Raw genomic sequence first — 26,386 nt, forward strand, 5'->3', positions numbered from 1 at the left:
ATATAATTATGAAAAATGACTCTCATGTTCCCCATTAATGTTGCTATTAGCAGACAAGGCAGGGCTTCCCAGCATGAGCCATTCTTGCTAACAAGGTGTGCGTGCACCACATTAGGGAGTGGACTACTCCCAGCTTTCCGAGCACTGGAAGGGATTTGCCATAGCTCCTGTAATGGTACAGAGCCAAGTACATCTGCATCTCATCTCATGTCAGGGAAGGCAGCAAGATCTAGCTTCAAGGTCCTTGATTAAAAGAAGAGAAGACCAGCAAGCTCAAACTCCTGCTTCTGGGCAAAGCTGCCCTCCTGCTCTAACACCAGGCGGGTGCAGTGCTGAGAAGGACGATTGTGTTCAGGTGGGGCTGTGAAATCAAACGTCTCACTCTCACACTCAGTCACTCACACAAACAGTGTGATATATATAGTAGCACACAAACCCCCCCCTCCTCACCAGGGATTCCATCTTCAGGCTGCAAAAGTCACTGCCAGAGCTACTCTTCCCTTTTTAAAGTGGGCCTTGCTCCAGTGCAGAAAAGAAAAAGTCTAGCACGCAGGACAAGGGGAAGCAATTACTGTTCTTCACCTTGATATTGGCAAGGCTTTCAGCACAGGCATCTGTAATATCCTTACAACCAAAGTGGTGAGGCAGGAGCTGTGCTGCAACAGAGTCTGAGTGGCCATGGACCAGCCCAGCTGCAGCTACAAGCTCTCTTGTGCTTAACTCCCTCTGCTGCGGCTGTGGGTGTTGTGTAAGCCCCTAGGCAGGACAGGGACTGGGCTCTCTGCAGAGCTGGCTGCCCAAGGAAGAGGCTGATTCCTAAAGAACTCAGATGATACTTCCCAAGTTCCTTGTGGTACAGTCAGCAGGCAACTGCTTTGAGTGGGCAGAAAGCTCCTCAGGGGGTGTTTTTCTTAAATGCATGAATTTTGTTTTTAAACCCAAGGAGATTTTTGTCTGTACCTCATTGCTCCCACCTTTATTTATACCTTTTGTACAGCAATCCTGATTTCTCTGGACAACATCAGCTCTGTGGAGAGCAACAGAAAGCTACACTGGTAATGCTGGGTATTGAGACACCTCTTTTCTTCTGCATGGCATGTGAATAATAGTGTATTACAACAAATTTACATCCACATCTAAGCTTGTACAGCGAGCCAGTTAAAAGATCTGTGTATTTGTTTCAAGCGTGTGGCTGAATCTTCATAGGACAGTCTAGATTTTAATCCAAACTTTCACAAATTTAGTCAGCTGTCTCTGGTGCTGTAAAAGAGCATAAATCAGCACATCTGAAAATCAATACACCTCATGGGGCTGAGTACCTCAGTTAATCAAACACTGCAACCATCAGCTTTTGCTTAGCTTCCAGCTAGCTCCAGAGTATTTTCTGCAGTTACAAGTTTGTAACTGCTAGAAAAAAGGAAAGTTGGTATTTTAAACACCATGATCTGTATGTTTTTTCATTGTTTGAGCTTCACCTTTACTGCAGCTTGATTTTCTTTCCTGAATTGCTCATTAGGTCTAAATCTAGAGAAAACAAAGCCCTGTCTGTCTCAGTGATCCCAGACAGCAGGGAATGCAAGGCTAGCCTAGGGCCATCTGTTACACTGCAAGAAAGGTTTTGGAAACAAAGCCAGCCAGTTGATTCATTATAAAATAGACACAAGTTATGAAGATTATCATGGAAACAAATCCTGTGAAGACCTCTTAAGTCTCTGGCTGCTATTACTGTTACTTTTTAAGTCAGCACTGGCTGCCCACACCATATGAGTAATACTGTGTAAGTCACAGATGCAAATAGAATCTGCAGAGATCAGGACCTTACCAATGGGTACATTTAGTTAATCTAAAATGATTGTAGTTGTTCTTCTATGCATGGCTGGTGTGGGACACAATCTCAGACTGCCTGGAGGAAAATGGCCCCATGCAAGTTCCAACTGTCTCAGAGGTCACGTGTTTCTCTGAAGATGATGACAAACTGTGTGCAACTCAGCAGAGATGTGGGACATACTCTGGCCACACAGCAAAATGTGAAGCAGAGAAACTTTGTTGGTAGCAGAGGAAGGACTAAGAAAATGTGAGATGCAATAATTCTTCCCTAAAGTACATCTGTGAAGAATGTCAAACCTTAGATTAACCATCCTTCTAAGGAACCCTGGACTCGGGACCACAACTATTAAGTGAATTTTCATCCATGCAGTCCCTAGTCTTTCTTTGTCCACAGCTCACCAGACTGCAATTCATGTGGCTACAATGGGGTACTTGTCATGTAGCCACACATTATGCCCAGAAATAAATTCCAAACTGAACAAGTTTTATGCAACCTTGTATTTTCGAAAGCACCTTACAGTAATCAGGAGCCAAACATCAATAAAGACTTTTAATCACTGTAGTCTGTGCTGTGCTGAAACTAAACACAATCCTATTTCATAAAAACCTGTGGTCATTCAGGAACAACAGTTTCAGCCTGCTTGAGAGGCATGTGTCCCCCCTCTAAATGCTCAGTGCCAAATCCAGTATTAGGCTCCACCAAAAACACACAATCTGACACTTGAACTCATCCACAGGGCTGGAGAACAGAAAGTGGGGGTAGCATGCTTGTTTCTCTGCAGGAAATTTCCTGGTGAAGTTTGCATGTGAAGGGGACCTCAGCTCTTGGGGAAAAAGTCTCAGCAGCAAAGTTGCAAGAAGCTCCTGGCATCCAAATCAGATTTCTTCAGATGCTCATTCCCAGGCTGATAAACTAGTATTAGAAAAAGGTCAACTTTAAAATTAAGTATTTCAGGCCCTTCTCCCTCCCCATGTCTTTCCCCAAATGAGAGCCATTCCAAAGCAGTGCTTTGCTCTGAGTTGACCCCAGGCAGGGAAAGGACCTTTGCTCACTTGGCTTTTACATCCTGTCATTAAGGAGACACCTCAGCCAGCAGCAAGGAATAAGGCAAAGCACTAGATGCTGGAAACAGCAGTTACTTTATTTGCATCCCAGCCATCTATATTCATTCCCACATTTCTTTTCCCTGGGAATTCATTGTGCCTCACCCCAGGAAGCTTTGGCTTAGTGTGAAATGAGAGACAGCTCACAGCAACAGGGAGACAAGGAGAATACAAGAAAATAAGAAACCTGTGCTGAGGATTGTGAGAAGTAAATGATAGACATGCACAGGCAAGGATGATCTGAATTCCTGGGGAACTCAGGGGGAGTGAAGGACCACCCCATCCCCATCTGCTCCTTCCTCTTTTCCCCATTGAAACCTAGCACCCAAGGATAGAATAAAAGCAGAGAAACTAGAAAGGGGCATGGGAAGCTGTCAATATGCCATAGGGCAAGGAAGGAAAGAAATAGTGTGGCGATTTAATCAGTGCATGGGCTGTAGTAGGCTGTAAAATTCCAGCTGTGGTGAAACCTATAGATATCCCTCTGCACTCTCATGGACACCTGAAGCATCATGCAGAAATACTTCAGCTCTTAGAAGAGGACAAAGCTCTAGAGAAACCCCATCATTTTGGCAGTGTTTATGAATCTGTGCTCATACCTCGCCTATATTCAGGTTAATGAACTCCTTGTTTTTCACACTCAGAGCTTGGAATACTCCTGAAATGAGAAGCAGACAGCAGTGCTATAAATACACCTCATTCATATTCATACATGAGCTCCCCCGCCCACGAGGACGGATGGAAGAGTGGCCATGCCAAGGAAAGGGAGGGCCTGGTGCAAAGGCAGATTGTTTAGGATTGCTTGGTGGTGGTAGCTCCTCTGACAAAGCCCAGTCCTTACAAGAGGAAATGTTTTGCTGACTTAAGGCCTTTATGGAAGGCTCACTTCAGGACTTGTCTGGAAGAGGTGTCCAGAATCTGCTAAACAGTCAGACTTGGAGTATACTCTGAAATCAAGCCAAGCAATTTGCATTCCTTTATATATCTTATTTAACTTCTGTCTCTCAGAAATTTAATAATTCTATTGCTACAGTCAAACCAGAAATTAAAGAGAAGAACAAAACCAAAAAATCAGTAAAGAAAGCTGATTTTTCTTCTCATAGAGTGAACTGAATTTGAATTCTCAGCCACACAAATGATCACTTTATCCAGCCATTAATCCAGCCTTTTCACCTATCTCTACTACTGCTGCTTTGTTATGAGAGTGACCCTGTGCCAGAAGTGAACTGAGACCTTGGGTGCCTTGATGTACAGGGAACCACATCTGAAGCCAAAAGGGAACATTTTATGTAAAAGTTACAGGAGATACCTGCCCAAGCCAATACATGCCAATTTTCTCTTTCCATGAGGCACAAGTAATATTTGAACCTTGAACTTGTGTGATCCCAAACAAAGCTCCTGGGTGAGCCACAGGAAGGGTTACAACATGGACTTTACCAGCATTCTTCACATGCCTTCAACATTGCTGCAGAGTTTATGTAGCAAGCTCTATTCACATAGGGAAATTTTCCATTGGCAACAGAACATTTTTCACGTTACAGGAGAAAAGCCACCCTAAATGCAAATGCCAAACCCAGCTCCTTTCTGTTAGCCTTGCACTCTATCTCAGATATTGTGCAACATGCTCAACAGCCAAAAGCAGAACAGTTTCTTTTCCAAAGGGGATGAAATTCCAGAGGAAGAAGATACTCACGACTCGCATTCTCCAGGCGTATTAGGCAGTTCAGAAAATCATCAAAGTCAATCTGGAACTGCTCATCAGAGTATCGGAGGACAATCAGTTGCAGCAGGTAATTGTTGAGCTGGTATCCTTCCCAAAGACACACACAAAGAAAAAGTGAGCAACCTCATGTGTCAGGGGGAATCTACAGATCTGTTTTAACTAATCTTGAAAGCCACTTAATGGTAGGATACTCAGTGGCACACATCCGTCCAGAAAGAGATCTAACCACATAATTCCTTAAGTCTGCAATGAGTAACAAACTCTGAAAAAGAAATTTTTCAGGCACTGCAGTTTCTAGTCCATGCACCCTGTTATGCATGAGAGATCCTTCTGTCTTCTTGAATTTGGAGGGATTTCTGCAAAATTATCTGCTTTGATAACAATAAGTTGTGATGAAACATTAATGCAGTGATTTCTCTTCATAGCAGCTTACTCACTATTCCTTCAGCCCTTGAATGCAGATGGACTCTGAAGTGGTCTGTTTCAAGGTCTAACCCTACACATGTGCAGCCCTGTTGAGTTTAACAGAGCTCAATAAAACACAGAGATTGCTCTGACTGCCTGCCCTTCAGGACTGAGGGTAACTGGGGCAAAATTCCCCTATTCAATGTGCTCAGGTTCTCCCTGGGGTTTAGACTTCCTTCCTGCTCAGGAGCACCTGGCCTGTGCGATATTGATTGTCCTCTTCACTCACACTGATTGGCCCAAGAGGTTTGCCAGATAAAGTGCAGTGCTTATCTTACCTGCAGCTTTAAGAGCACCACGAAGCTCATAAGAGGACATGGAGCCAGATTTATCAAAGTCAAATTGAAGGAAGATTCTCTGTTATGAAAGGAGCACACAGAAAGCTCAGTATTGGCATATGAAAGGGATAGGAAGGCAAGGTGTGTATCACCAACTGCACAGCATAAGCATTTAAGAAAGCTGACAAAACTGTGGTCTAGGTCCAGTCTGATTTTATAATGGAGGAGCAAGTCTTGGTCCCAATTCTCTATGTCATATGAACGGGTTGTTGTGACTTAAACGAGTACTGCCAAATCCAAGCATTAAAAATAATGAGTTGCTCTTCATTAAAAATGTTGTGATTTTTTAAAAAGTGATTTTAACTGGAAAGACATTTTGTTCTCTGTCTTTTAACTCTTAACTGACACATTCTCTTAATCTTCTTTTATGTTTTTTCCGTAGTTCTGAACAATAGAGACAAATTTTAACATGATGTTAATATTGTCACTTACTCATTTGCTTCTAAAAGATCTGAATAGCCACATTCATGGTACAACCAAGAGAACTGGTCAAACAGCTTGAGGTTTGACCTATATGTTACGCAGTTTTCAAGCTGGGTTAAATTCCATCCTTTTATTGAGAGGACAAATACGACTCTCCTTCGGAATATGAGTTATTTGGAGCTGTCGTCACATTCAGCTTAAAATTTTCCAGCAAATATATGTGCAAATCTTCCTACAGGATACAAGGATTTCTCAAGCCTCTTGCTGAAACACAATGTGTGCTTTGTTACAAGAGATGTGGCATTAGTACCCAGAAAAAGTGTTGGCCATTTCTGATGGGCTAGACAAGAAGCAAATAACTGCATATTTTGAATGCTTTGGTGAAGCTCAAATTCAGAAAAACCTATTAATGGTCATAAGGAAACAATTATAATGTCTTTTATTTGAATATTCGGTCTGTGATTGATTCTGCAAGCCTACTTATTCTTACTGCCATATACAGTGGCAGGGAAATGTGTTTAAAATTAGAATCAGCACTTTCCCAGACTCCAGTACAGTTGACTCCTGAGAGATCAGTAATGAAAATGCAGGGACTTAGGAAATTATTGTTTCCTACTAGTCATGAATCATCACTTTCTTCTTCTGTACAACAGCAATTATGGAAACTCCTTAAGTTTCCTTTTGAATGCCTTGCTTTTTAGTGTCCACGGCATTCTTTATCCCAAACATAGTTGATTAGCTTACAAAAATCTCAGTTATTTCCAGAAAACCATTATGGTTTATCATCATGGAGAACTAAGAATGTCTTCGACTATCCAAAACAAACCCCATGCTTTTAAAACATTTGTTTTGTGTTAAAATTCATGGCTTGAACACACTCCTGTCTCCATTTTTGTCTGCTTATACCTAATAAACTGTTCGGGAAGTAGCTAATGAAATGGAGGAAAAATTACAGTGGATAATGTCACCTACTATCCATTTCTTCAGTTTTTCCCAGAAAACTTTGAACTCACTGAATTCCAGTTTCCCGTAGCCATTGGTCTGGTAATACCAACTAAGGAAAAGGACTTGTTACATGAACGTCCAAATTCAGCCTGAACTTATCAGATTAGATCCCTTAAGCAGAAAATGTTGACTGGAAAGCCGATGGTGCTGCTGAAACTGCCACTGGAATTTCTCAAAAGGTAGAGCTCCAGCAGTTACAGTCATGCCTGTGGCTGTGATATTGGAGGAACATTATGTGATATAAAAACACAGCTGAGCAATTCAGGCACTACGTGAGGAAGAAAGATTATTCTAAGGCAAGAACAGTTTTGGATGTAAATGGGATATAAATGACTCAGAGAATTAAATTACCTGATTAAAACAAATTGCTACTGTACCCAAAGGAGTTAGTCAACCAATGTGCTATTCAGTACTTTTATCTAGAGACCAGGCTCTGTTGCAATGGCTCAACAAAAAATTCATGGGACTAGTGGGGTGAGACTGGGAAAATCTGGTGCTTATGGTCTGAAATAAATGCCTGTATAGCAGTTCTAGGAGGCAATGATTAGATCTGCCTGGCCTTCCCTCTGCCTGAAGAGAGGGACTTATTTCACTGAGTTAGTGATGATGAACTGAGCACAGTTCATTTCCAGGATGAGGCACCCACTCTGAAATGCTAAATAAGTGATGGTCCCATTCCCCTTCCTTTTCCCATCTTGCCAGGACAAAGCCCTTGCTCAGATGGACACTGGCTCAGTGAGCATTCACAAAGGTCAAAACATGCCAAGCAGGGTCTGGCTAATACCTGCTGTTATTTGAGCTGGTGACATTATTTAGGGCACCCACAGATCCCAAGGACATTCTCACTTCTGTAAAGGGTTTTTTTACCCAGCCAGGTTCTTCTTCCCAGGGTCATGTAGAATGCTGTCCCTACTCCTCACCACCCCATGGTGACAGTTGCCAGGGAATTCAGTAGCATGTGACACAGAGAAGGCTGTGCCAGCATTGAGCTGGATTTTCATTTTTATGGTTTTGCTCCTCCATTGTGCTCCAAATAGCATGGCCAGAGTGGGATGATCGTGTCTGCATTCCTTGTGCTTCCAAAGCAGAGGAAGAGATGTCTCCCCATTTATCCAAAACTATGCAGAGATTTGCTTGGAAGCATTGCAAATCATGGAAACTATTCAGTTGTATCCTAAATAGTAAACCTAGAACTGCTGCCATGCTCCAGGGTCAGGCACAGGCCCTGGCTCTGTGCCAATACCATGTAAGGATGAGATGTGAACATGGACCAGCTCCCTACTGAGGCTTGATTTTTAAGCAAGGAAATTTAGGACTGGTCCCATTTCTCATTGCATGTGCAGGGTGACTAATCTGCATTGAGTTTCAATATTATAAACAAGCTTTAACAGGATAAAATTCTGTCTGCTTCAGTTTTTTCTTAATGTTTGAATGGATATTACTTCTGTCATGGGCTAGAGCAACAAAAGCAAAAGATAAGAACATCTCAGCTGAACAAGCAAGACATAAACCAAACATTAGATTCTTGCCTTGGTAGGACTGTTTTGTCTCATGTGTAACAAAACTGCTTATTGGGAAAGCATACTGCAAAAGCAGCTCTACCTGAGGAGAAGCCATGCTCAGCAAACTCAGCAGGAACCAGAACTCTGCAAAGGACAAGTCTGGTGGGGAAGCACCAGGACTGTGATTCACCTCACCTGACGCCTGAGCAGTCATTTAGCACCACTCAGTCAGGTACATCCAGAAAAATTAATTACAACATGCCTTTTGCTATCTAAAAAGGAAGTCTAGAAAGCTGGCTTAGATGTAGAGACCTACACCACAAATGCCTAAATTTGGACAGACAACTCTCACCCACATGTCTGTTTCCTGGAGTCCCAGCAGCTAGCTGAAAGACCAGATTTTCCAGTTTTTAAACTGATTGTCAAAAAAGACCTTTGATATCAGCAATTTTCACCACAGCTGATCCTTCATTTCTGACCCATAACTTGCAACTCTGCCTGGTGAATTTAGCTTACCCAGACAACATACTTCTCTTGAGTTAAGTTTTCTAGGTCTCTTTCACATAAACAACAGCTTGAAAAATGCACTGTTCTATTCAGAAGTAACTTGAGATTTACTTCTAAAGGTGGTCAGCATTAAAGTATCTGCCTCTAAGTCTGCAATATAAAACAGTTTGTGCTGAAACTCTTAACCTTAAATTTCTAAAATAAAAATCAGGATAAAATAGTCATGTGGTTTTTTTTCTTTGGGTAGTGATCTGCCATGACATTACCAAATCTGTTTCTGACATCCACGAGATACAATGTTATGGACAATTATATTCATTCTTCATTTAGTCTCACAGGCACTTATTTGAAAGGATACATCCATAAGAGAAATGATATTTCGGCATGAAATGAGACTTAAGTTCTTGAATTTTATATTCTTTGCTGAAAAAGAACAATAATAAGAAAGAAATCATGGGCAAAGCTGTCTTTTATAAACAGAAAAGAGAAAATAGGACCCATGAACAGAGATAGCTGACTCTTAGTCCTCATTGTGGGAGGGCTGTGAACTGGAAGATGAAGGCAACTCTCACCACAGAGAAGTCTCAGTCCAGACAGAAGATGCATTTACTGGAGCCATGACAGGAAATACTGTCCTTGATTTGTAAATCAGGAGATGAGGTCCAGGGAGTGACATGTTTCCCACTGTACAAAGGGCCTGTAGCAGGATCACGGGCTACATCCAGGTCTTAAAAGTCCCATTGCAGTGCTTATCCTTCCACAGCAGAGTGGCAGTGCAATAGAGAGGTGGCCTCACTGAGCTGACATGGATCATGCTGGAGGCAGGGCAAGCTCCTGGTTAGATCACGGACCAAATGCTTTCCTGGCTCTGCCCTCGCTGGCTCAAGGACACCAGGTTGGGGTTATAGGACAGCCTTGAATTTTCTATATGTAAATGAATTAAATGGCAGATTTTATAAAGTTATGTACAACCCTTAACTTAGAAGTTATCAGCACTTACTTTTTTTTAATACAGCATTCAGAACATATTCAAGCTCCTCTGCAGATATTGCCATGTCCTGCAGAAAAAAAAAAAGTGAAGCATCTGTTACTTGAATGTTTCTGTAATCAGACATACCAAAAACCTCAGAAAACACAAACATCACTCATATGTACTTCACTGCAACTCAGCAAAAGAGAACCCATACAAAACCCAGAAAAAGCTAAAAAATGTAAGGGCTGGGAAGATACAGGACTGCTGCAGACATAAGTCTGCCTGAAGGAGATCCCAAGTGGGAGCTGTTGATTCAAAGAAGACTCAACTTCAACTGAACATTAAACCAGGCAGGCTCCTTCAGAGCTTGAACTCTAAATTTGGTTCTCCTGCTTGCTCACCAGGGACTGCACCCTTATCCATTGAGCCATAAGGCATGGTGACATCTGGTGCCCAAACAACACACTACAACTGAGCATACTCCCAAAATATTTTGTTTCATTTATTCATGGCCCTGTATAGAAGCAGAAGTGTTTCCCCTCTTTTAACATCTTGCTCCGACCCAAAGTGTTTTGTACTCACCTTTCCCGAAATGTGCTCAAACAGTGCCCGAAATTGCTTTTCTTCTTCAGTTTCTTGTGGGCTTGGGGTTGGATGTAGAGGCTGCAACACCAACCACACAAGTCCTTATAAGAATTGTAAAACATGACATTTCTCCTGCAAATGTGTAGCCCGGACCAATGTACATCTTAAAATAAGGGTACACATGCTTGTAAAGTCTGCCAGATCTTTTGGCCTCAGATCTGGCAGACTTTACAGCCACCTCTCTGCCCAAGGGGAGTCCCACCCTCTCATTTCCTTCACCTGGCCAAGTGTATAGTGTGCCATTGCCTTGGTAAAAACCAAGAGCACTCAGCCTGGAAAACACCTCTATCTCCTCTCATCCCACCCAGCACTATTCTGTTTCCCTGGGCCTCCAACAACCACAACGCTGCTGAGCTCTCTCCCGTGGCATCATCCTGGGTCCTTCTTGAGAGCAGCAGCCAGAGGTGGCTCACTTCAGCTTGTTACCCAGCACAGATTTATTTTGCTACAGAACATAGCCCTGAGATCATGGAAATGAAGATGTCGTTGTTCGCTGGGTCCCTGGAGAAGAGTTTTACTAAAGAGGGACAAATTAGATCTTGGCTTAGCTTGTTTCCATGGAAAGACACACCACAATTAATGGCTTATTTGCAGGGATACATTTAAACAGGAGCTGACTCAGACCCAGCTGCAATCAGTGCTCAGCAGGCAGACCAAGCCATTCAAAAGCAAAAGGAATCCAATCATTTCAGTAGGCTTGTGCATGTGTAAGCATTCCCTCTCAAATCTGCGGATACTGAGAAGTAAAATAAAGATATTTGTATGCAAAATTAAGGTAAGCCTATTGGACATTCTCTGGCTTCTTATTTTTCACAAGAAATAGAACGTTAACAGATGTGAACAGCCATGTGGCTCCCCAGTGCTAATGGGCAGTGCTTTCACTGCACACGTGTGGCTGACACCCACCTCTCGTGCTGGCTGGCACTGACTGCCTTCAAGGACATGCGAGGCATAAAAATTATGGTTTTGATTGTTTCAGCTTTACCATATTCAGCAGAGCTTATCATTTCAGTGACATACACAAAGCTGGCAATAGTGTAACATTCCTGTGAAATGAACGTGGTTTAGCCAAAGACAGCAAAAGCAATGTGCGCGGCTTCTGCTGAGCTATTCTCTTGCTACTTTAACTCTGTAGACTTACCTCAGGAAGATCAATGGCAACGTTTTCATCTAGATCCCTGGAGAAAACAAAACCTTATTTGGCATCTGAAGGTATTCAACATCTGCTTGGGGTGGAAGCTTGATTATTACCTTTTCCCCATGTGAATTACAAAACAGGGTTTTTTAACGTAAGAGGTTATGTTTAGCTGAAATTCATCAAACAAGCAGACTTTTGCATTGTTTAAATTGTGGTATAAGCCCTTAGAACAGACATTAGGAAGGACTCAGGGAGGACACAGCTTTGCATGTCATCTGCTAAAGAATTCATCTCATTCTTTATTCGTTATTCATTGTGAACACATTTTTTTCCTCAGTATGCTTTTTTAACATAAAATTGTCTTTTGGACAAACTTTGGGAGGAAACAAACAGGAAGCAAACACCACTGTATTCCCAGAGACCCAGACAGTGCCAGCTAGCAACTCTTCCCTGTCAAACTACCAGCAGAGTCATCATGGCATAACCTATTTTCCCACATTCTCAACTCCTCTCAAAAAAAGGTTTGGTTTAGCAAAAATGGGCAAGTACTAACAAAAAAAACCCCAAATGATCAAGATCTTGTCATGCTGGATCTCTGCTGTAGGGCTGGCTGGGTGCTTGGCAGCCACACTCTCCCCAGCAGCCAACAACCCCATGTGCAGGGGAGCACTGGAGGGCCCAAAGCTCGCTGCTGACTTACTCAGTGATGGCCTTCTTCTCAGAGAAGATCCTCAGGCAGAAATCTGCCTCCTGGTGCGGCTCAAACGTGCTCGGAATAAGAATGTAATCACCTGGCGGCAGCTTGAATCGGTGGGATACTTCCCTTAAATTGATGTAGGTTTTGCTCCTGGCCTTGGAGGCGTGGTACCTGAAGAAGTCTTTGCCCAAGTGTCCATCTGTGCCAGGGCTCTAGGAGGGGAAAAACAGGCAGTGCTACACTGGCAGGGTGTGCTGAAAGCCATACTCACCCCTCTCCTAATCACAGAGACAAATTCTGCCTGGCACAAGGGTCACCCCAGGCTGTGATCCTGACTCTCATTCCCTCTCCAAGGTACTTACAGTAATTTAGCTCCCACCTTATGGCAAGGACCCACTACTGCTGTCCTTTCCCACCCAGAAGGCAGTCTCAGAGTACTCTGGGATGCTGTCTTCCTACTTAAACATGCCCTGCCATTAAACACCACCATCCCAGATAGGGTGTCACAGAGCAGTGACAACAGATTCACCAACCTCAACCTCACTCAGGGACCCGTGTGTGATGTGCCCCAGGATGCTCAGAAGAAGCAATATTCCCTCTCCCTGAGCCAGGCAGAGGGTAACAGAATGGGTGAGGGGTCTGTTCTAGGAACCCCGTGGGGTGCCCCAAGGGGACTCCTAAATTCTCCTCAGAGAGGACTCCATCCTCCACAGGCTGTGATGTAACTGTTAGGTTACTTACTGAAGGTTATTTTAGGTGCAAGGGCCCCAAAAATGGGGCAGGGGAAAGTTGCAAACACCAATAGTGCAGGTCCTGTTCTGTAGCAGCAAAGGAGTACCTCATAAATAGAGTAGCCAATGGTCAGCATTTCAGCTCCAAGCTTCTTGAGTTTTCGGCGACCCTTTTGCATCAGTGCTGCTATGAATGTGCAGTCCTCTTGTCCATCATCCTTCTCTGTCAAATGCAGCTTGATTTGTGGATTTGTCCAGAAAGTCTCTGCCAATGCAAAGAACACCAGAGAGTTTCCTGACTCAGAATAACACATCTCCACTACTACTACAAAAATACCCCCACCAAACCAAAAAAGACAATAAAGATGAGGTTTCACTGAAACTTAGTTTTTCCATTAATCGTTATACTTCTTTCCACTAAGCTTTGCAAAAAATAAGCCAAATCCCAAAGTCCTGTAGGAAAGATTTTAGGCCTGGTGCCTTATTAAGTTACCATGATTCAAGTGAAGTTGTGAAATGAAATTTTGTTAAAACTACATAGCTACAATGATCCCATAGTGCTGGTGCCATTCTGCACTGACACAGTTTAGACTTAGGACACAGCTTCAGAGGCACATAAACATGTTGGCTGATCTGGGCTTTTTGTCTCATTTTACACTTGCTGCTGCAGTTTAACTGGCTAATTTGAACTTAGTGCTGCTCATGCAAATGTCATTAAGAGGTAAATCAGATCCAATGAACCTTAGAGCAAAACAAGCAAAGCAAACTTTCACCACAAAGTCTCAAGTGGGACCATATGAAAATTTATCACTTTGTTCATTGCTGGTTTGTTCATTTGAAAAAGCCAATCACAGAGAAGTCTTATCATTAAAGTTCAGCATTCTTAAACCACACAGTGGTTTGAGTTTCCTCATTTGTCCCTTTGGCTGCCTGCTGTCAGCTGAACTCTCCTGCAAGCACAGCTCTGGCTAAAGATCTCCTCTCTGAAGAGCTATAGCTGAGGGCAGGTAAAGATTTCAGTGCCTGCTTCTCATTTTCAAACTGGTGTTTACTTACCTAGGAAATTTCTACATCCTCCTGCTGTGGCTCCCCGGACCCAGCTTCCTTGGTGGATGGCCACTTCCCATTTGTGGGCAGTGCTGTCTTCCAGGGCATCTGGAGTCAGGTTGCAGATCTCAACTTTGTCAAAATGCACTTTGAAGTCTTCAAACTTCATCCTGAGCAAAAGACGTGGTAAGGAACGGGTGGCCATTCATCTTTGTGAAGGATGCCCAGCAGAAGCATTTATCCCCCCCAGGGCCAGATCTGCAGTTCATGCAGAGTAGTTTTGGTGACCATGGATATATGCCAGCAGGAGAGCAACTAGCTTTCACTCACTTATACTCTAAGCCTGAGGGTAGCCTTGGTAGTCTCAACTTCCCTCTGTAAAAGAGCTAATGCATTAGGCCTTAGTGAGGGCAACTTGACATCTAGATGTGTTCTCTGCTCTGAATCGCTGTCTGGAAGAGCCCCCCTCTCTCCCTGGACCACTGAAATAACACACAGAAATTGATCTCCTCCCCAACACAAGCTTCTGTAACTATCCTTTTCCTCCTGTGGCACATGTCTAACAACAAAATGGAGTAGCAGGAGAGCAAAAGCCCTCCAAGATGCAAGTTTATCTGTGGCAGTGGCAGACAGGCTCCAGCAAGCCCCCAGTGTGCCTCGTCCAACAGAGTTAGTTCCATTTTTCTGCCTCATAACAAATAGATGTCTGTGGTGGTATTAATTTACACTTGCTGTGGGCCATTTTACAACTTGGTTTTGGTGTGAAAAGAAACAGCAGGGTTTGCTTTGCTGAGTTCTGCCCTTTCTTGTCAGCTATTCTCAGATATTGCTAGCTCTAGGCACTGCTTATTCTCACTCTGATGCTTAGGACACTAAAGTGGGGGTAGCATAGCAAAATCTATCTGTAAATGGCTTGGTTCCCTGGCCACACAATGCAATTTTGTGCCTTTTGGAAATGTGCTGCAAAGCAGAGGAAGGGGTTGCCCTTTATAGATTAGATTTGACTTTAAGGAGGTAAAACTCCTGTTCTGATTTCCCTAGATCTGTGCTGGGTTTGTACTTATGAAGGGAAAAGAAGACCCTCTGATCTTAGGAGGGAAAGGACTAGGAGGACTGAGAAGCTGATTTCTTAGTCAACCACAAAATGCCCCTTTGCATCTATTAGAAGCATCTGGACAAGACCAATCTGAAATGCATTAGCCAAATGCCAAAACATCTTTGGGGTAATTAATGAGGTCAAAATGTCCTCAGCATGTCCATGAAGATTTTCTTCAGTTCTCGCAAGTCCAAAGAACAAAAGGATCTAAAAAGAGATTTTTCTTTCCATTAATTTCACTGTTCATTTGATGCCTACTTGCACACTTTTATCTCCATCACATGGTCAGGCTTTAAGTTCTGCCCTGTACTGAGATACTTGCTGGAGTTACTTGGGTACCAAGTAAAGTCTTTGTCTCCTTTACACTCACCACATAAGCTACAGCTGTAACCAGGTCAAAAACAGACAAAAAACCCCCACCAAAACCCAAACAAACACAAAAGCTTTTCGAAGAAGCTGCAAATGCCCTAATGCATTTGCTATGTCAATAGAAAGTAACTCAAAATATTTTAGGTAAAAATACAGTAATGGAACAGCCTACTGGACCTACTCCCCTCCAGTTATCAAAATTTGTGATAAATCATTTTGGGTGGCTTAACGTGCTGCGCTATCTTAAATAACTTCTCAGGCCTGAAGTTGAACTTTTGTTTAACTTGCAGGCAAAATCTGGAATAGCTCCATTGCATACCTCTCTAGATTTACCTATGTGCAAAAGAATTGAGCATCTGGCCCTAGAAAATGTGACCCAACACATTGCCACAGCACGATCGATATAGGATGGGGGGGATCATGTGCAGTCAGCCATCTGCTCTGTCTGAGATCATGAATTTGGCATGAAGAACACTTCACACTTCTAAAGCAATTTCCACCATGTTGGTTTCTTTTTTTTTTTTCCTCACTTCATCATTTCATTTCATTTTATTTTATTTCATCTCTTCTTCAATTTTTCCACAATTTCACACAAATCTTGGTGCTGTTTACATTATGCAACTAGTAGTATTGCTTCTCAGGACTCATTCTCTTCCAGTATGTGCCCAAAATGAATTTTGAAGGCATTTCATAGCTGGTACAGTGCAATACAATGCTCCCTTTTGTATATCCTGCCTTTGTTCATGGGAAGGATTTAAAGGATGTTACATTCATGGGAGACACACAGTATTTTAAATACCAATGCCATTGACTAAACTGATTTTTGAGGGCTTTTGTTATTAAAACAGATATAAGCACACATGAAACACAGAAAACAAAGGGAGCGTTCTACCTGTCCTCTCTTAGGCAGAAACTGGGAATTTCATCATGCAAAGCTTTCTTCCTTGTTGCTTGTTTTGGCCACTTGCACCTTGATTTCTGATTAGTCCAACACTTTAAGAACCTGTGTCTTACCAGAACTCTCCATCATCCCGTGCTGCCTGAGACAGGCGTCTCTGCTCCGATGGGCTGACTGAGCGCCACTCTGCAGAGCTGCAGGAAAACAAAAGCAAGCTTTACTACAGGCATGTGGCAATCCATTTTCCCTGGCTCAGAATGACTGGCAGGACATAACATCAGGCTGCTCTTCTCTCACATGTGTTTTATTTGTGCAGTTTACACAAACACAGTTGCATTTAAGAGTTTCCTGATTCCGCCGGCACACATGGTCACAGAGACTAATTAATGCAGCCAAAAGCAGCACCAGGCCAAAAACCCCAAGGCTGCTCCAGAGTGGTCTTAATGTGAGTTACTGACATTGGGACTGGTCTCAGGTGTTTGAATTGGAGATAGTGGGGCTATTGGTAAACCTCAAGGTGTTGGTAAGTAAACACTCTCCTTAAATCTGTGTTCCATTGTAGCACCATCATCTTTTTTACTTTTGTTGCTACTTTAGGGTCAAATGTTTTTTTCAAAATTGAGTCAATGGGAACTGAATAGCTTCCTTCCCCTGCACAGAGAGATTCAGTGGAGTAACTGGGGCCCTTCTGACTTTAACTGTGGCATATCAAAACCAGACAAAAACCTGATAAAGCTTTTCAGGAAACCTGGAAGTGCACTACTGTATTTCCAATTTGACATAACAAACTTAAGGAGTAGAAGGCACCTTGTGTTGTGGTTTTTAAATTCCAGCAACCACTGCAAAATGTTAATAGCGGCTCCTGTATTGACCTGCAAGCCCCTCTGCATCCTGAGCTCCAGAAAGCCTCCCAAGTGCAGAGTCAGAGCTTTGCTTTGCAGAGACAGCCTTTTTGATGAACAGCATAAACTGCCAGATGCCTGTCCTGATCATAACCTCTCCATCTTTTTCAGATTTAAGAACTCATTATACACGTCAATTACCCATGTTTTTCCTCAGGATAAAGGATCTGAGCTGATGTGGACATATTTAATTTACTTCTGAGCCATGATAAGGACAGAGAAATTTGAAGTAGTCCTACAAACGGCTACATGTCTCAGCAATATTAAAGGGCCAGGCAGATTGATTCCTCTCCTCTGCATCTATGGGAATTAAAAAACCTCAGTGGAAAAAGTGAAACAATGCATATATGCAAAAACACACTGAAAAGTGTGAGCAGAAGAAGAATGTAGAGTTGATTTTTTTTATCAGGTATTTTTTTCATTTTGTATTGTTTGCAATTAGTTTACTGTTAGTAGTAAAACCTGACTGGTTTTCAGGCCAACCCTGCTGTGTTTTGGGGTTCTTCCACAACTTTGGCATGGAGAGGGTCTCATTTAATGGCCATTTATTATCATTAGGGTATTGCTCCTGATGTGTTTAGGAAAGCCCCAACAATAAACAGAGAGATGCAAGCTATTCAGAGGGGGTAATACATTATCAGTTTCAGCTTATCTGTAGTAGAACAAGCTATGGATGTTGTGTTACAAGTGCTACAGCAACAGGCTTGTAAATATTTAACCAAAAATATCACTCCAAATGTGTAATTTTTACAATTGGGAGTGTATTAATATTAACTCATCTCATTTATATTCAAGCATGATTTCTGCTGATGCTAGGTTTTGGGGGCTAAACAACCTCAACAGTGTCCCTGCATTGCACTGCTTTGAATATGCTGAGGGGGAGATGCTGTAGGGCAGAAATACTGCAAACTCTTGGTTTCATTTCCCATGGAGCAGCTGGGGCTGCAGGAAGCCAGCTATGGAGCAGAAGCTGGGATTTGGCCTTTGCAAGGCCAGTGTGTAAGGGACAGTCCACCCACTTGTCACTCCAAGGGCCGTTCCACTCCACCTGTCCCCACGGGTTCCTTATCCTGATGAGCTGCACTTGCTGGCCCCTATAGCTCACCTGGAGAAGAAGGAAATACAGAAAATGTCAAGTGCCAGGATCTAAGGAGCAAGACTTTTCCAGTGTGCAGAGGCTGGTGTCAACAGCTGGGCAAAAGGTGCAGGGTGCCACAGGAGATAAGGGAGGGAGAGGTGGATAGGAATTTGGACAACTTCCCCAGGATAACCTCCCCCTGAGGCTGAGGGGACACTCCCTTATCTTTTCCCCAGGTGTCTCCTTGCCCGTGCTGCTGGACACACCTCCTCAATGCCAGTCACAGAGTACGCATGGCCTTTCACAAGGCCAAACGGGGTTCGGGCTTCTGATTCGGCAGCACTGCTGGTCTGGAACAGGGAAAAAAAATGTGAATTAACCTCTCTCTTCAGAGTGAGATCTCAAGTGGTGCCACCTGGTCCCTTCCAAGCACCAGGCTAACCAGTGGCTAACTCATACTACAAACAGGGAACTTGTCTTTCTGCTCAACCATGGTGCAGTGGTCCCCTTTTGGGAAAAAATATGGAAGGTTTTAAACATTGTTTAAAATGAGGTGGTTCCATGGTGGAATTCCTCCTCTGCCCCTTTGATTTTGTTTCAGCAACATCTACATTTCCAGACTGAGATCAGGTGTTCACATGGTCTCATTTCTTGTAAAAAGGCTTTGATGGACAGTGATGATGGTGAAGGGTCCCATCAGCCAGCTGAGTATCACACTGCCTAGTTCAATAAAATTTTAACCAGGAAAAGTGAAACTCAAACCAGAAAACACTGAACCCCAAAGTTGAGGGCACCAAGAAATTGAGACCCCATTTCTTACTTACATCAATAGAACAGCCCACCATTGAGCATTTTTTCAGTGCTTTTCCTAGGATTTCATAGAAATTGTCAGGAGCCTCCTTAACATCATACGTTTCTCCTATACCCCCAGTGAAATCCTCCATGGCCTCTATTGTACTGCCACCCTTCAGAGACTCGTAGCTGCCATTCAACCTGGAAAACACACACTGACTGTGAGAATTGCTTTCAAGATATCCATGTTTGAGAGCTTTCTCATACGTGTGTAGAATTGCAGCAATAGCACTGAAGTCAAAATAAGTACCCCAGAGTGTACCCAAGCAGTAGTATCAGGGTCATTCTGCTTCCCTTTTTAGTTGCATTTTTAATTCGTCCATTCCTCCATATCTTTAAAGCCTGGGGGTGTTCTCTCTTTAGTGCCAGTTGTCAGGCTGGCAAGGGCAGCAGCAAATGCTAGAAGCTGCTCACTAGAATTGTGAATACCATATGAACAAACTGTGAATAATGTATGTATAAGTAGCAAATTATGTCTGTGCAGTGGGACTTACTTTGCATAGGCTTTCTCTAGTAAAGCACTCCAAAATTCATTGAGTTCAGCTGAGTGCAGGAAAACCAGCCTGCCCTTGAAGGTGGGCAATCGGTCATCAATCACGACATCCAGCCACTCGTTGTGCTGCCAAAACTGTTTAGAAAGGATGGTGCATGAGTTTGCTGAAAGTACAGCATTTCCTGAGAGCAGGATTCTGGTGTCCCAGCATTTCTAATTGTAAGGCATGATTAGAAGACATGTAAGTCTCATCTGTTCCTGCTCTGCCCTGCAAGGCTGCTCTCTAGGAAGGGTGATCTGTCTTAGGAAAACAGCAAGACTAAAGGTGTAGACTTGTACTGTAGCTCCCTGCCTGGATTGTGTCAATCACGTAGCTACACCAGTGTTCACCACATAATTCAAAACTCCTTTAGGACATACTTGTGTTGCAGCTACCAGTTCAACTCCTTTAAGGACTTATATCCTAAATAAGGCGTGTGTGCCCAGGAAAATGTGAAATTATTTCTAAAGCCATGTATCTGTTCACATAACAGGCATGGCTGCATTTGTGCCTGTATAAGGCTGATGTAGCCCTCTAGTTTGTTTCTCAAAACATGAACACTGTAAGTTCAGAAATCCTACTTTTTTCAGTGTCTCCTCTGCAGTACCTGTCAGCCTCACTGCAAACTAGACCATGAAATGTAATGACAGAGATGGGTTCATTCCGTGACAGATGTTCACCTTACCTGGAAGTGAAATATTCCAGCATAATCTGGCCCAAAATTTTGATCCAGTGGCACCACTCTTGCTAGTGTTTTTTCATTCAGTGTGAGAGAAGCTATGGCTGCTAAAAGCCAGCAGTCACCTGTGGATTGAGGAGGGGGAAAGAGGAGAAAAAGGGGCCAGAGGATATGTTATGACACTTAGCTGCCACTTTCCCTGAAACCCAAAAGACAGCCTGCATGTCCCCAGAGAGGGTGTCCCTGCCTGGCCAGGGCAGACTGAGCTTCAGTCTGGAGAGGCTGGTAGACAAAGACTCCCTTGGACTCAGAGCACTCTTGAGGGGAGATCCTTTCCTGACTCTGAATCCCACTGCACCAAGATGGCCACTGGCATGGAAGGGTGGGATCTATCCAAGAAGCAGCTGTGGGCTAGGCAAGCCTGGGCAGAACCTCCAGCTCCCCTGCTGCCACCAGCTCAGGAGGGACAACATCCCCTCCTCTGTGAGGACACTGTGCTGCTGCTCCTCACGGTGCGCAGACATGAACACATCCACCCAGGGGGAGTCACTCACCAAGATCCCCTTGACAAATGTCAGTTCTGGTGGCTCCTCCAACGATAAATTTGGGGTCTTTGACAATGTCCTGCAACAGCAAGACAGAGAAATTACTTGGAATTTCTAAGGAAAAATAGGAAAATATCCCCATCACTCTGAACCAGACTTGCAGCGCTGACAAACCCTGTGTGCCACATGAGCTGTATTATCCTGCAGCAGTGTTGCCACCACAAAGAACAAGATGGGGAATCCTTGCTAATTAATTACAGTGTAGAGCAATTAAAAAATCAACTATCCTCATTTTTTTCATAATTAGTTGGCTGCTAATGAAAGGCTGGCATTCTTTATTCATCTGTAGGCAATTGTTAAAATATCATAGCACAAACTCATCCAGAAGATTGATGTCAGGCTGCAGCCCTGGTTAACAAGGCTTTTTGTTAGCTTGCTTTCCTCCAATGGTTGAAAAAAATAAAATTGGCAATTTACTTTTAACTGAACTAGTAAGCCTTTTATTTACTTGCATGTAATACCTGGAACATACAGTGTCTGACAACCATGAGACAATTTCCTCCTCAAAAAAGCAAACAACGAAGCTTCAGCCCTGCTAATTTTTAGGAGGAGCTAACACTACCCACCCCGTGTGGTCAGAGGTCAGAGGGAATGGTGCTCATGGTGGCATTACAGCAGTTCTCAAGCATTCATTAGACTGGTTTAGTTCAATTACTAGTACCATGGCTGGATAGAAAAATTATAGTGATAAACCAATTAAAGTGGCAGGAATTCTTCTCCATTTTCCCTGAACAGTATATTGAATATAATTGATTGAACTGAATGGAAAAGAGAAGAGGAGAATATCTAATATATTACTGGAGGAATATTCCTGTAGATAATCAGCCTGTCCTGATACATTATTGCAGACCCTGTGGCATGAAGCAGATCCTTCTGCCTAAGTGGCAAATGAAACAAATTAATGGGAAGGGCAGGGGAAATAGAAGAGCACATTCAGTCATTTAATCCTTGCATTTGCCTAGATTGAGTTGCTTTGCGTTCATATCACTGCATTTTTTCAGACCATAGGGCAGAATATTGATAGTTTTGTTCAGCTTCCTGCTCTTATTGTGGAAGCACCTGCTGCTGGAGCCAGGGCACTCCCCTCGGTGAAGCAGCACTGCAGCTGCGGAGCTCCCCCTGCAGAGGCAAGATCCAGGAGGAAGCTGGTTTGCATAATTTTTGTTTGCCTTTGCTGGGGAGGAGGTGGTGGCCAGGTTGTGCCTCAGGCACAGGTGCCCCGGGGAGGAGGTACCACAGCACACCATGTCCCCAGAGTGTAGAGCAAAGGGAAGCACACAGCAGCTCCTCCTTACCTGGCCTGCCTGCTAGTTAAATACACAGTCTCGTTGGGACTGGGCATGAACAATAAAACCACAGCTCATTGCCTTTAGACATTGATACAGCAATGGCTGATAAAGTAGCTGATGCTCAACAACACACTTTGTTTTAGCACCATTGCTCTCAGGAGACGTAATTCTCACTGCAACTAATGCATTTAGCTGTTACCAAGAAGCCCTGTGTGTTAGCAAGGGACAAGATAAAAAACCTTTCCACTAACATGGGTTTGATTCATGATTCATCGTTTATTACACATCTCTGTAACTCATACATGGAAAAATGTTTTCAATCTCCTGTGTCTACAGCAATCAAAAATAATTTTTAAAAATCAATAAATAGGAATTGAAAGGGTGTTGGCTGGACTTATGCCACATTCTCTGCTGAACAAAAGAAAACACACTCTACAATTTTTGGGCGGGTGTTGCAAAAATAATGCTAATTTTAAAAGGACTTTCAGATGGTATAATAATGTATCAGGACTTTCAGCATGTTAAAGGACAAAACCCTGAATTCACATACAGCATGCAGTAATTTAAGGATTCACCTGCACAAGGACATTGCCTGGAAGTAGGAACATGCAGTCTTCGGAGAGATGAAACATAGTGACCTGTGACTGTCCTGATGTGGCATTAAGCTATGTTTCTTTAAACCCAAAAGAAAACAAATTGCATCCCAGTGCCTGTCTTGCACGGGTAGAGGGGGTGCATAGAGACCTAAAGCACACTGGGAGTGAGATTGTTCAGGTGATTACATTTCTGTTCCTGGTCCCAACCTGTCATGCTGGTTGTCCGCAGTTGTTCATACTAGGAATATTTCTTTCATACTTCCTCCTGTAGACCATAGACTCATCTGAAATCGGTAAAACCCATTTGTCTTTCCTTTTTTGGGTTGGATTTTTTTCATTCTTCAATTTATATGTCTACCTTTCCCAGACACTGAGCTATTGAATTAAGGAAAGGAAATATAATGAGAAAAGAGTCTTATGTTCTTCAGATTGTTCTAAAATTTTGATAAAGGACAGTTTGAATTTGAAATTAAAAAGGATTTAAAAGGATTGCTAAACAAAATCACTAAATGTCTCAATCTGGGAGCCCTTCACTTATGTAGAAAGTCAGATATTCTTCTGCTGCAGATCCAGGTAGCTCTCTGATTGCAGTGGGAGATTTACAGATTAGTGCTAGTTGCAGGTCTTGCTTATGCTGCTACAAACATGCATATATGCAGATATACGCATGTCAAAGTAATGAGAAACCCTTCTCTACTCTCATTAGATTGTAAATCAGAAGATTTAGATTATTTGTCCCCGCAATCACCCTCACATACTGTGCTACACCTCAACCAAGCTCCTGTAAAATTCTGGTGGGAGATGCAGTAAAAACCAGTCACCACGAAAAGAAGGTGGAATATAGATACCCTGCACAGAGGCCATGCTTTTGTGCTCACCCTCTCCAGCTGTGGCAACTCACCTGGCACATGCTCCAGGCCAATGTTCCCTTTGCAAGTAATAAGTGTTAAGTTGAAATTGCTACACCACCTCTATTTTGCTGCTGCTCCTGATGGATAATAGAGATGATACTGATTTAGTTTAAATGCTGAGGAGCCAGAGCAGAGCATAACTAATACCCTGTCCTTACACATCCTCTCAGCCTCCCCTGAGTTTTATTTCTCGCTGTGCAGCTCACAAAAGTGCGTGGGGGGAATTGGAGTAAAGGCAGATGCCATTTGAGGTAACTTACTCATCCTGGAAATGTTTCCAGTTCAGCATACAAAGATCCTGAAGAAAACAGACCATTCTCCACTGCCCCTGTGTACCATACACAAGGGCACACAAGCTCTCAACGACTCCTGGTCACATTTTACACCAAATTTTAACTATTCCAAGCCCTAAAAAGACAAACTAGCACCTAAGAGCTGGGCAAAGGAAAACCATTATTTAGGTTTAGTGTAACAGCCACGTGCATTTTTGATACCTCTCAGCACTCTAGAGTCACCACACCCGAAGCATCTCAGCCTCACAGCCCTCTCCTGTGCTGGGGGGCAGTCCCACAGGCTACCTGGCTTTCTGGAGCACAGATAGGCAGCAGTGCCTGTGGGGGCTGCACTTAGCATGCGTTGGGATCTTCAATTTTTTTCACAACTGAAACTTGTCCAGGAGTAACAGCTTTAATTCTGCTCTGTATCAGCACTATGTTAACTACCAAATACTGAGACACTGAATGCTTATCACTGGGAATTAAGATAATTTAAACCCTTCTTTAAGCTTAATTTGTTCTTTCTCTCCCTTGGTATCACTATCACTAAAGAAAAGTTTTTTATAAAGGAAGACACTTCCAGACTATGAAGAAAACCCAGAATAAACATCAGTGCTTAGCAAAGAAATGAAATGTTGCCACATATTTTTTTTGTGGTTATCAGTTACAGAGTGAAGTGGGAAGAAGGAACCTGGAGTGATGCTGGGTTTATGATCTGAGAGCATATGACTGGTGCAGCTTCAGGCTCCCACTGTGTTATTAATGACTGTTATGCAAGATGCATTAAGAGATACTCACTGAGCCTTTGGCCACTGCTGAATGGCTCAGTAACCACGGCATGCAATTGTCATCTCTTAGTGTTCCCTAACGGAAGTGAGCAGGTAAGTGTAAGACTGTAGTACTGTAAAAGTTAAAAGGTTTGAATTTTTGAAGTTGATCTAATTTATGAATTTCCTACATTAACAACACTCAATTTTACACAGTTAGAACATTATCATAATGTATTTTACCCTTAATTCCCTGCGTGCCCTCTTGTTTTCATCTTTTGTCTGGCAATAATGTAAGAGAGAAGCTGATTATGCATGCACATAAATACACGTGCATAAGTGTGTCTGTACAACGAGCTGCACCTGAAACACAGGGTGAAGCCTTCCAGCTCTTTCATCCTGCAGCTTGAGCTCTTTGCGGGGGCATCCCAATCCTGAGCCACTGCTCCTGAGGTGGGAAGGGTTTCCCCCCACACTTCATCTCCACATCTCCCTGAACAGGGGTTCTTGGTGCACCCCCGAAGCGCAGCTGCTTGACCTCGGGCGGGACGGGAGGCACAAACACAAGGGCATACTCACCCCAGGTCTCTTCCAGACGAAGGGAATGGCTGGGTTTTCACTGAAGAAGAGAGACGAATTGCAGGCGGGGAAGTCGGGGTCCTCGAAGAGGATGCCCGTGCGCAGGCACTCCTGCTTCAGCTGCTCGTAGCCCTTTCCCGAGCTGTGCGTGCCACGGGCACCGCCGGGATGCGCAGCCGGCCGCGGCTTCGGGTCCTGCTGCAGGTAGGGCATGTCTGCCGCCCGGAGAGCCGGCGAGACAAGGCTTAGCCGGTGGTGGGGACAGAACAGGTGGGAAAAGAGAGGGGAGCAAGGATAAGAGAATCCCTCACGAGCCTTGTGAAGGACGAGGGGCTGGAAAGGACTCTGTGGTGGCGGAGCCGGCACTGTCCTCCAGCCCTCCTCCGTGTCACCTCCTTGAGCTGCTGCTGAGCGAGACCGACCTGCACAGCACCACAGACAAACACCCTGAAAGCAAACAGGGAGGGAAGGCGGCCGGTCCCAGACACCCAGGGAGCGGCCCGGGGCTGCCCTGTCCTTCCTTCCTTCGCCGCGGCTGCCGGGCCTGGAGGGGCGTGCGCGGCCCTGGCACCGCTCCCGGCCCGGCCCGGCCCGGCGGCAGGCTGCCACGGCCCGGGGTGGCTTCGAGGTATGCGCGACTCAGCCAGGGCCATTGGGCTGGGCCTTGGGAGGGAAAGCAGAGCCCACGGCTGGCTGCGGCCGCACTGCCAGCTCGCCTGGCTCTCTCTCCCGGGTGGGAGAGCAGCCTGGGCTGCCTGCGGCCCGGCTGCCTCGGCGGGCAGGGTTCTCCCCGCTGGACATAATGCAGGAGGGACAGCAGGGCCAGGAGATG

The 26,386-nt window shown here is 43.9% G+C and overlaps 1 protein-coding gene across 1 annotated transcript; it reads right to left on the reverse strand.

The window, feature by feature from the left end:
* Window positions 1-2,330: 2,330 nt before the first annotated feature.
* Window positions 2,331-25,767, reverse strand: CAPN9 (calpain 9). The gene is made up of 20 exons (XM_009092831.4): window positions 25,555-25,767; window positions 21,087-21,156; window positions 20,539-20,657; window positions 19,815-19,948; window positions 19,293-19,461; window positions 18,735-18,818; window positions 18,410-18,495; window positions 16,605-16,682; window positions 14,135-14,295; window positions 13,186-13,343; window positions 12,351-12,559; window positions 11,654-11,690; window positions 10,450-10,530; window positions 9,895-9,952; window positions 9,253-9,317; window positions 6,853-6,921; window positions 5,398-5,476; window positions 4,625-4,741; window positions 3,531-3,589; window positions 2,331-2,740 (listed from the first exon to the last, which is right to left on the reverse strand). The coding sequence occupies exons 1-20, from the start codon at window positions 25,765-25,767 to the stop codon at window positions 2,714-2,716; spliced, it is 2,073 nt and encodes a 690-aa protein (XP_009091079.2). The 3' UTR covers window positions 2,331-2,713.
* Window positions 25,768-26,386: the final 619 nt, after the last annotated feature.

The sequence above is a fragment of the Serinus canaria genome, chromosome 3, assembly GCF_022539315.1.
Source record: "Serinus canaria isolate serCan28SL12 chromosome 3, serCan2020, whole genome shotgun sequence".
In the NCBI taxonomy this organism is placed as follows: domain Eukaryota; kingdom Metazoa; phylum Chordata; class Aves; order Passeriformes; family Fringillidae; genus Serinus; species Serinus canaria.

Bases quoted from the DNA above. Each gene is read 5' to 3' on its own strand.
- CAPN9 (XM_009092831.4), bottom strand. From the start codon at position 25,767: ATGCCCTACCTGCAGCAGGACCCGAAGCCGCGGCCGGCTGCGCATCCC. The intron at 14,296-16,604 runs GTAAGACACAGG...TCTTTTGCTCAG, and splicing joins CGGGATGATGGAGAGTTCTG to GATGAAGTTTGAAGACTTCA. The intron at 2,741-3,530 runs GTATGAGCACAG...TTCTAATACTAG, and splicing joins TTAACCTGAATATAGGCGAG to TTTATCAGCCTGGGAATGAG.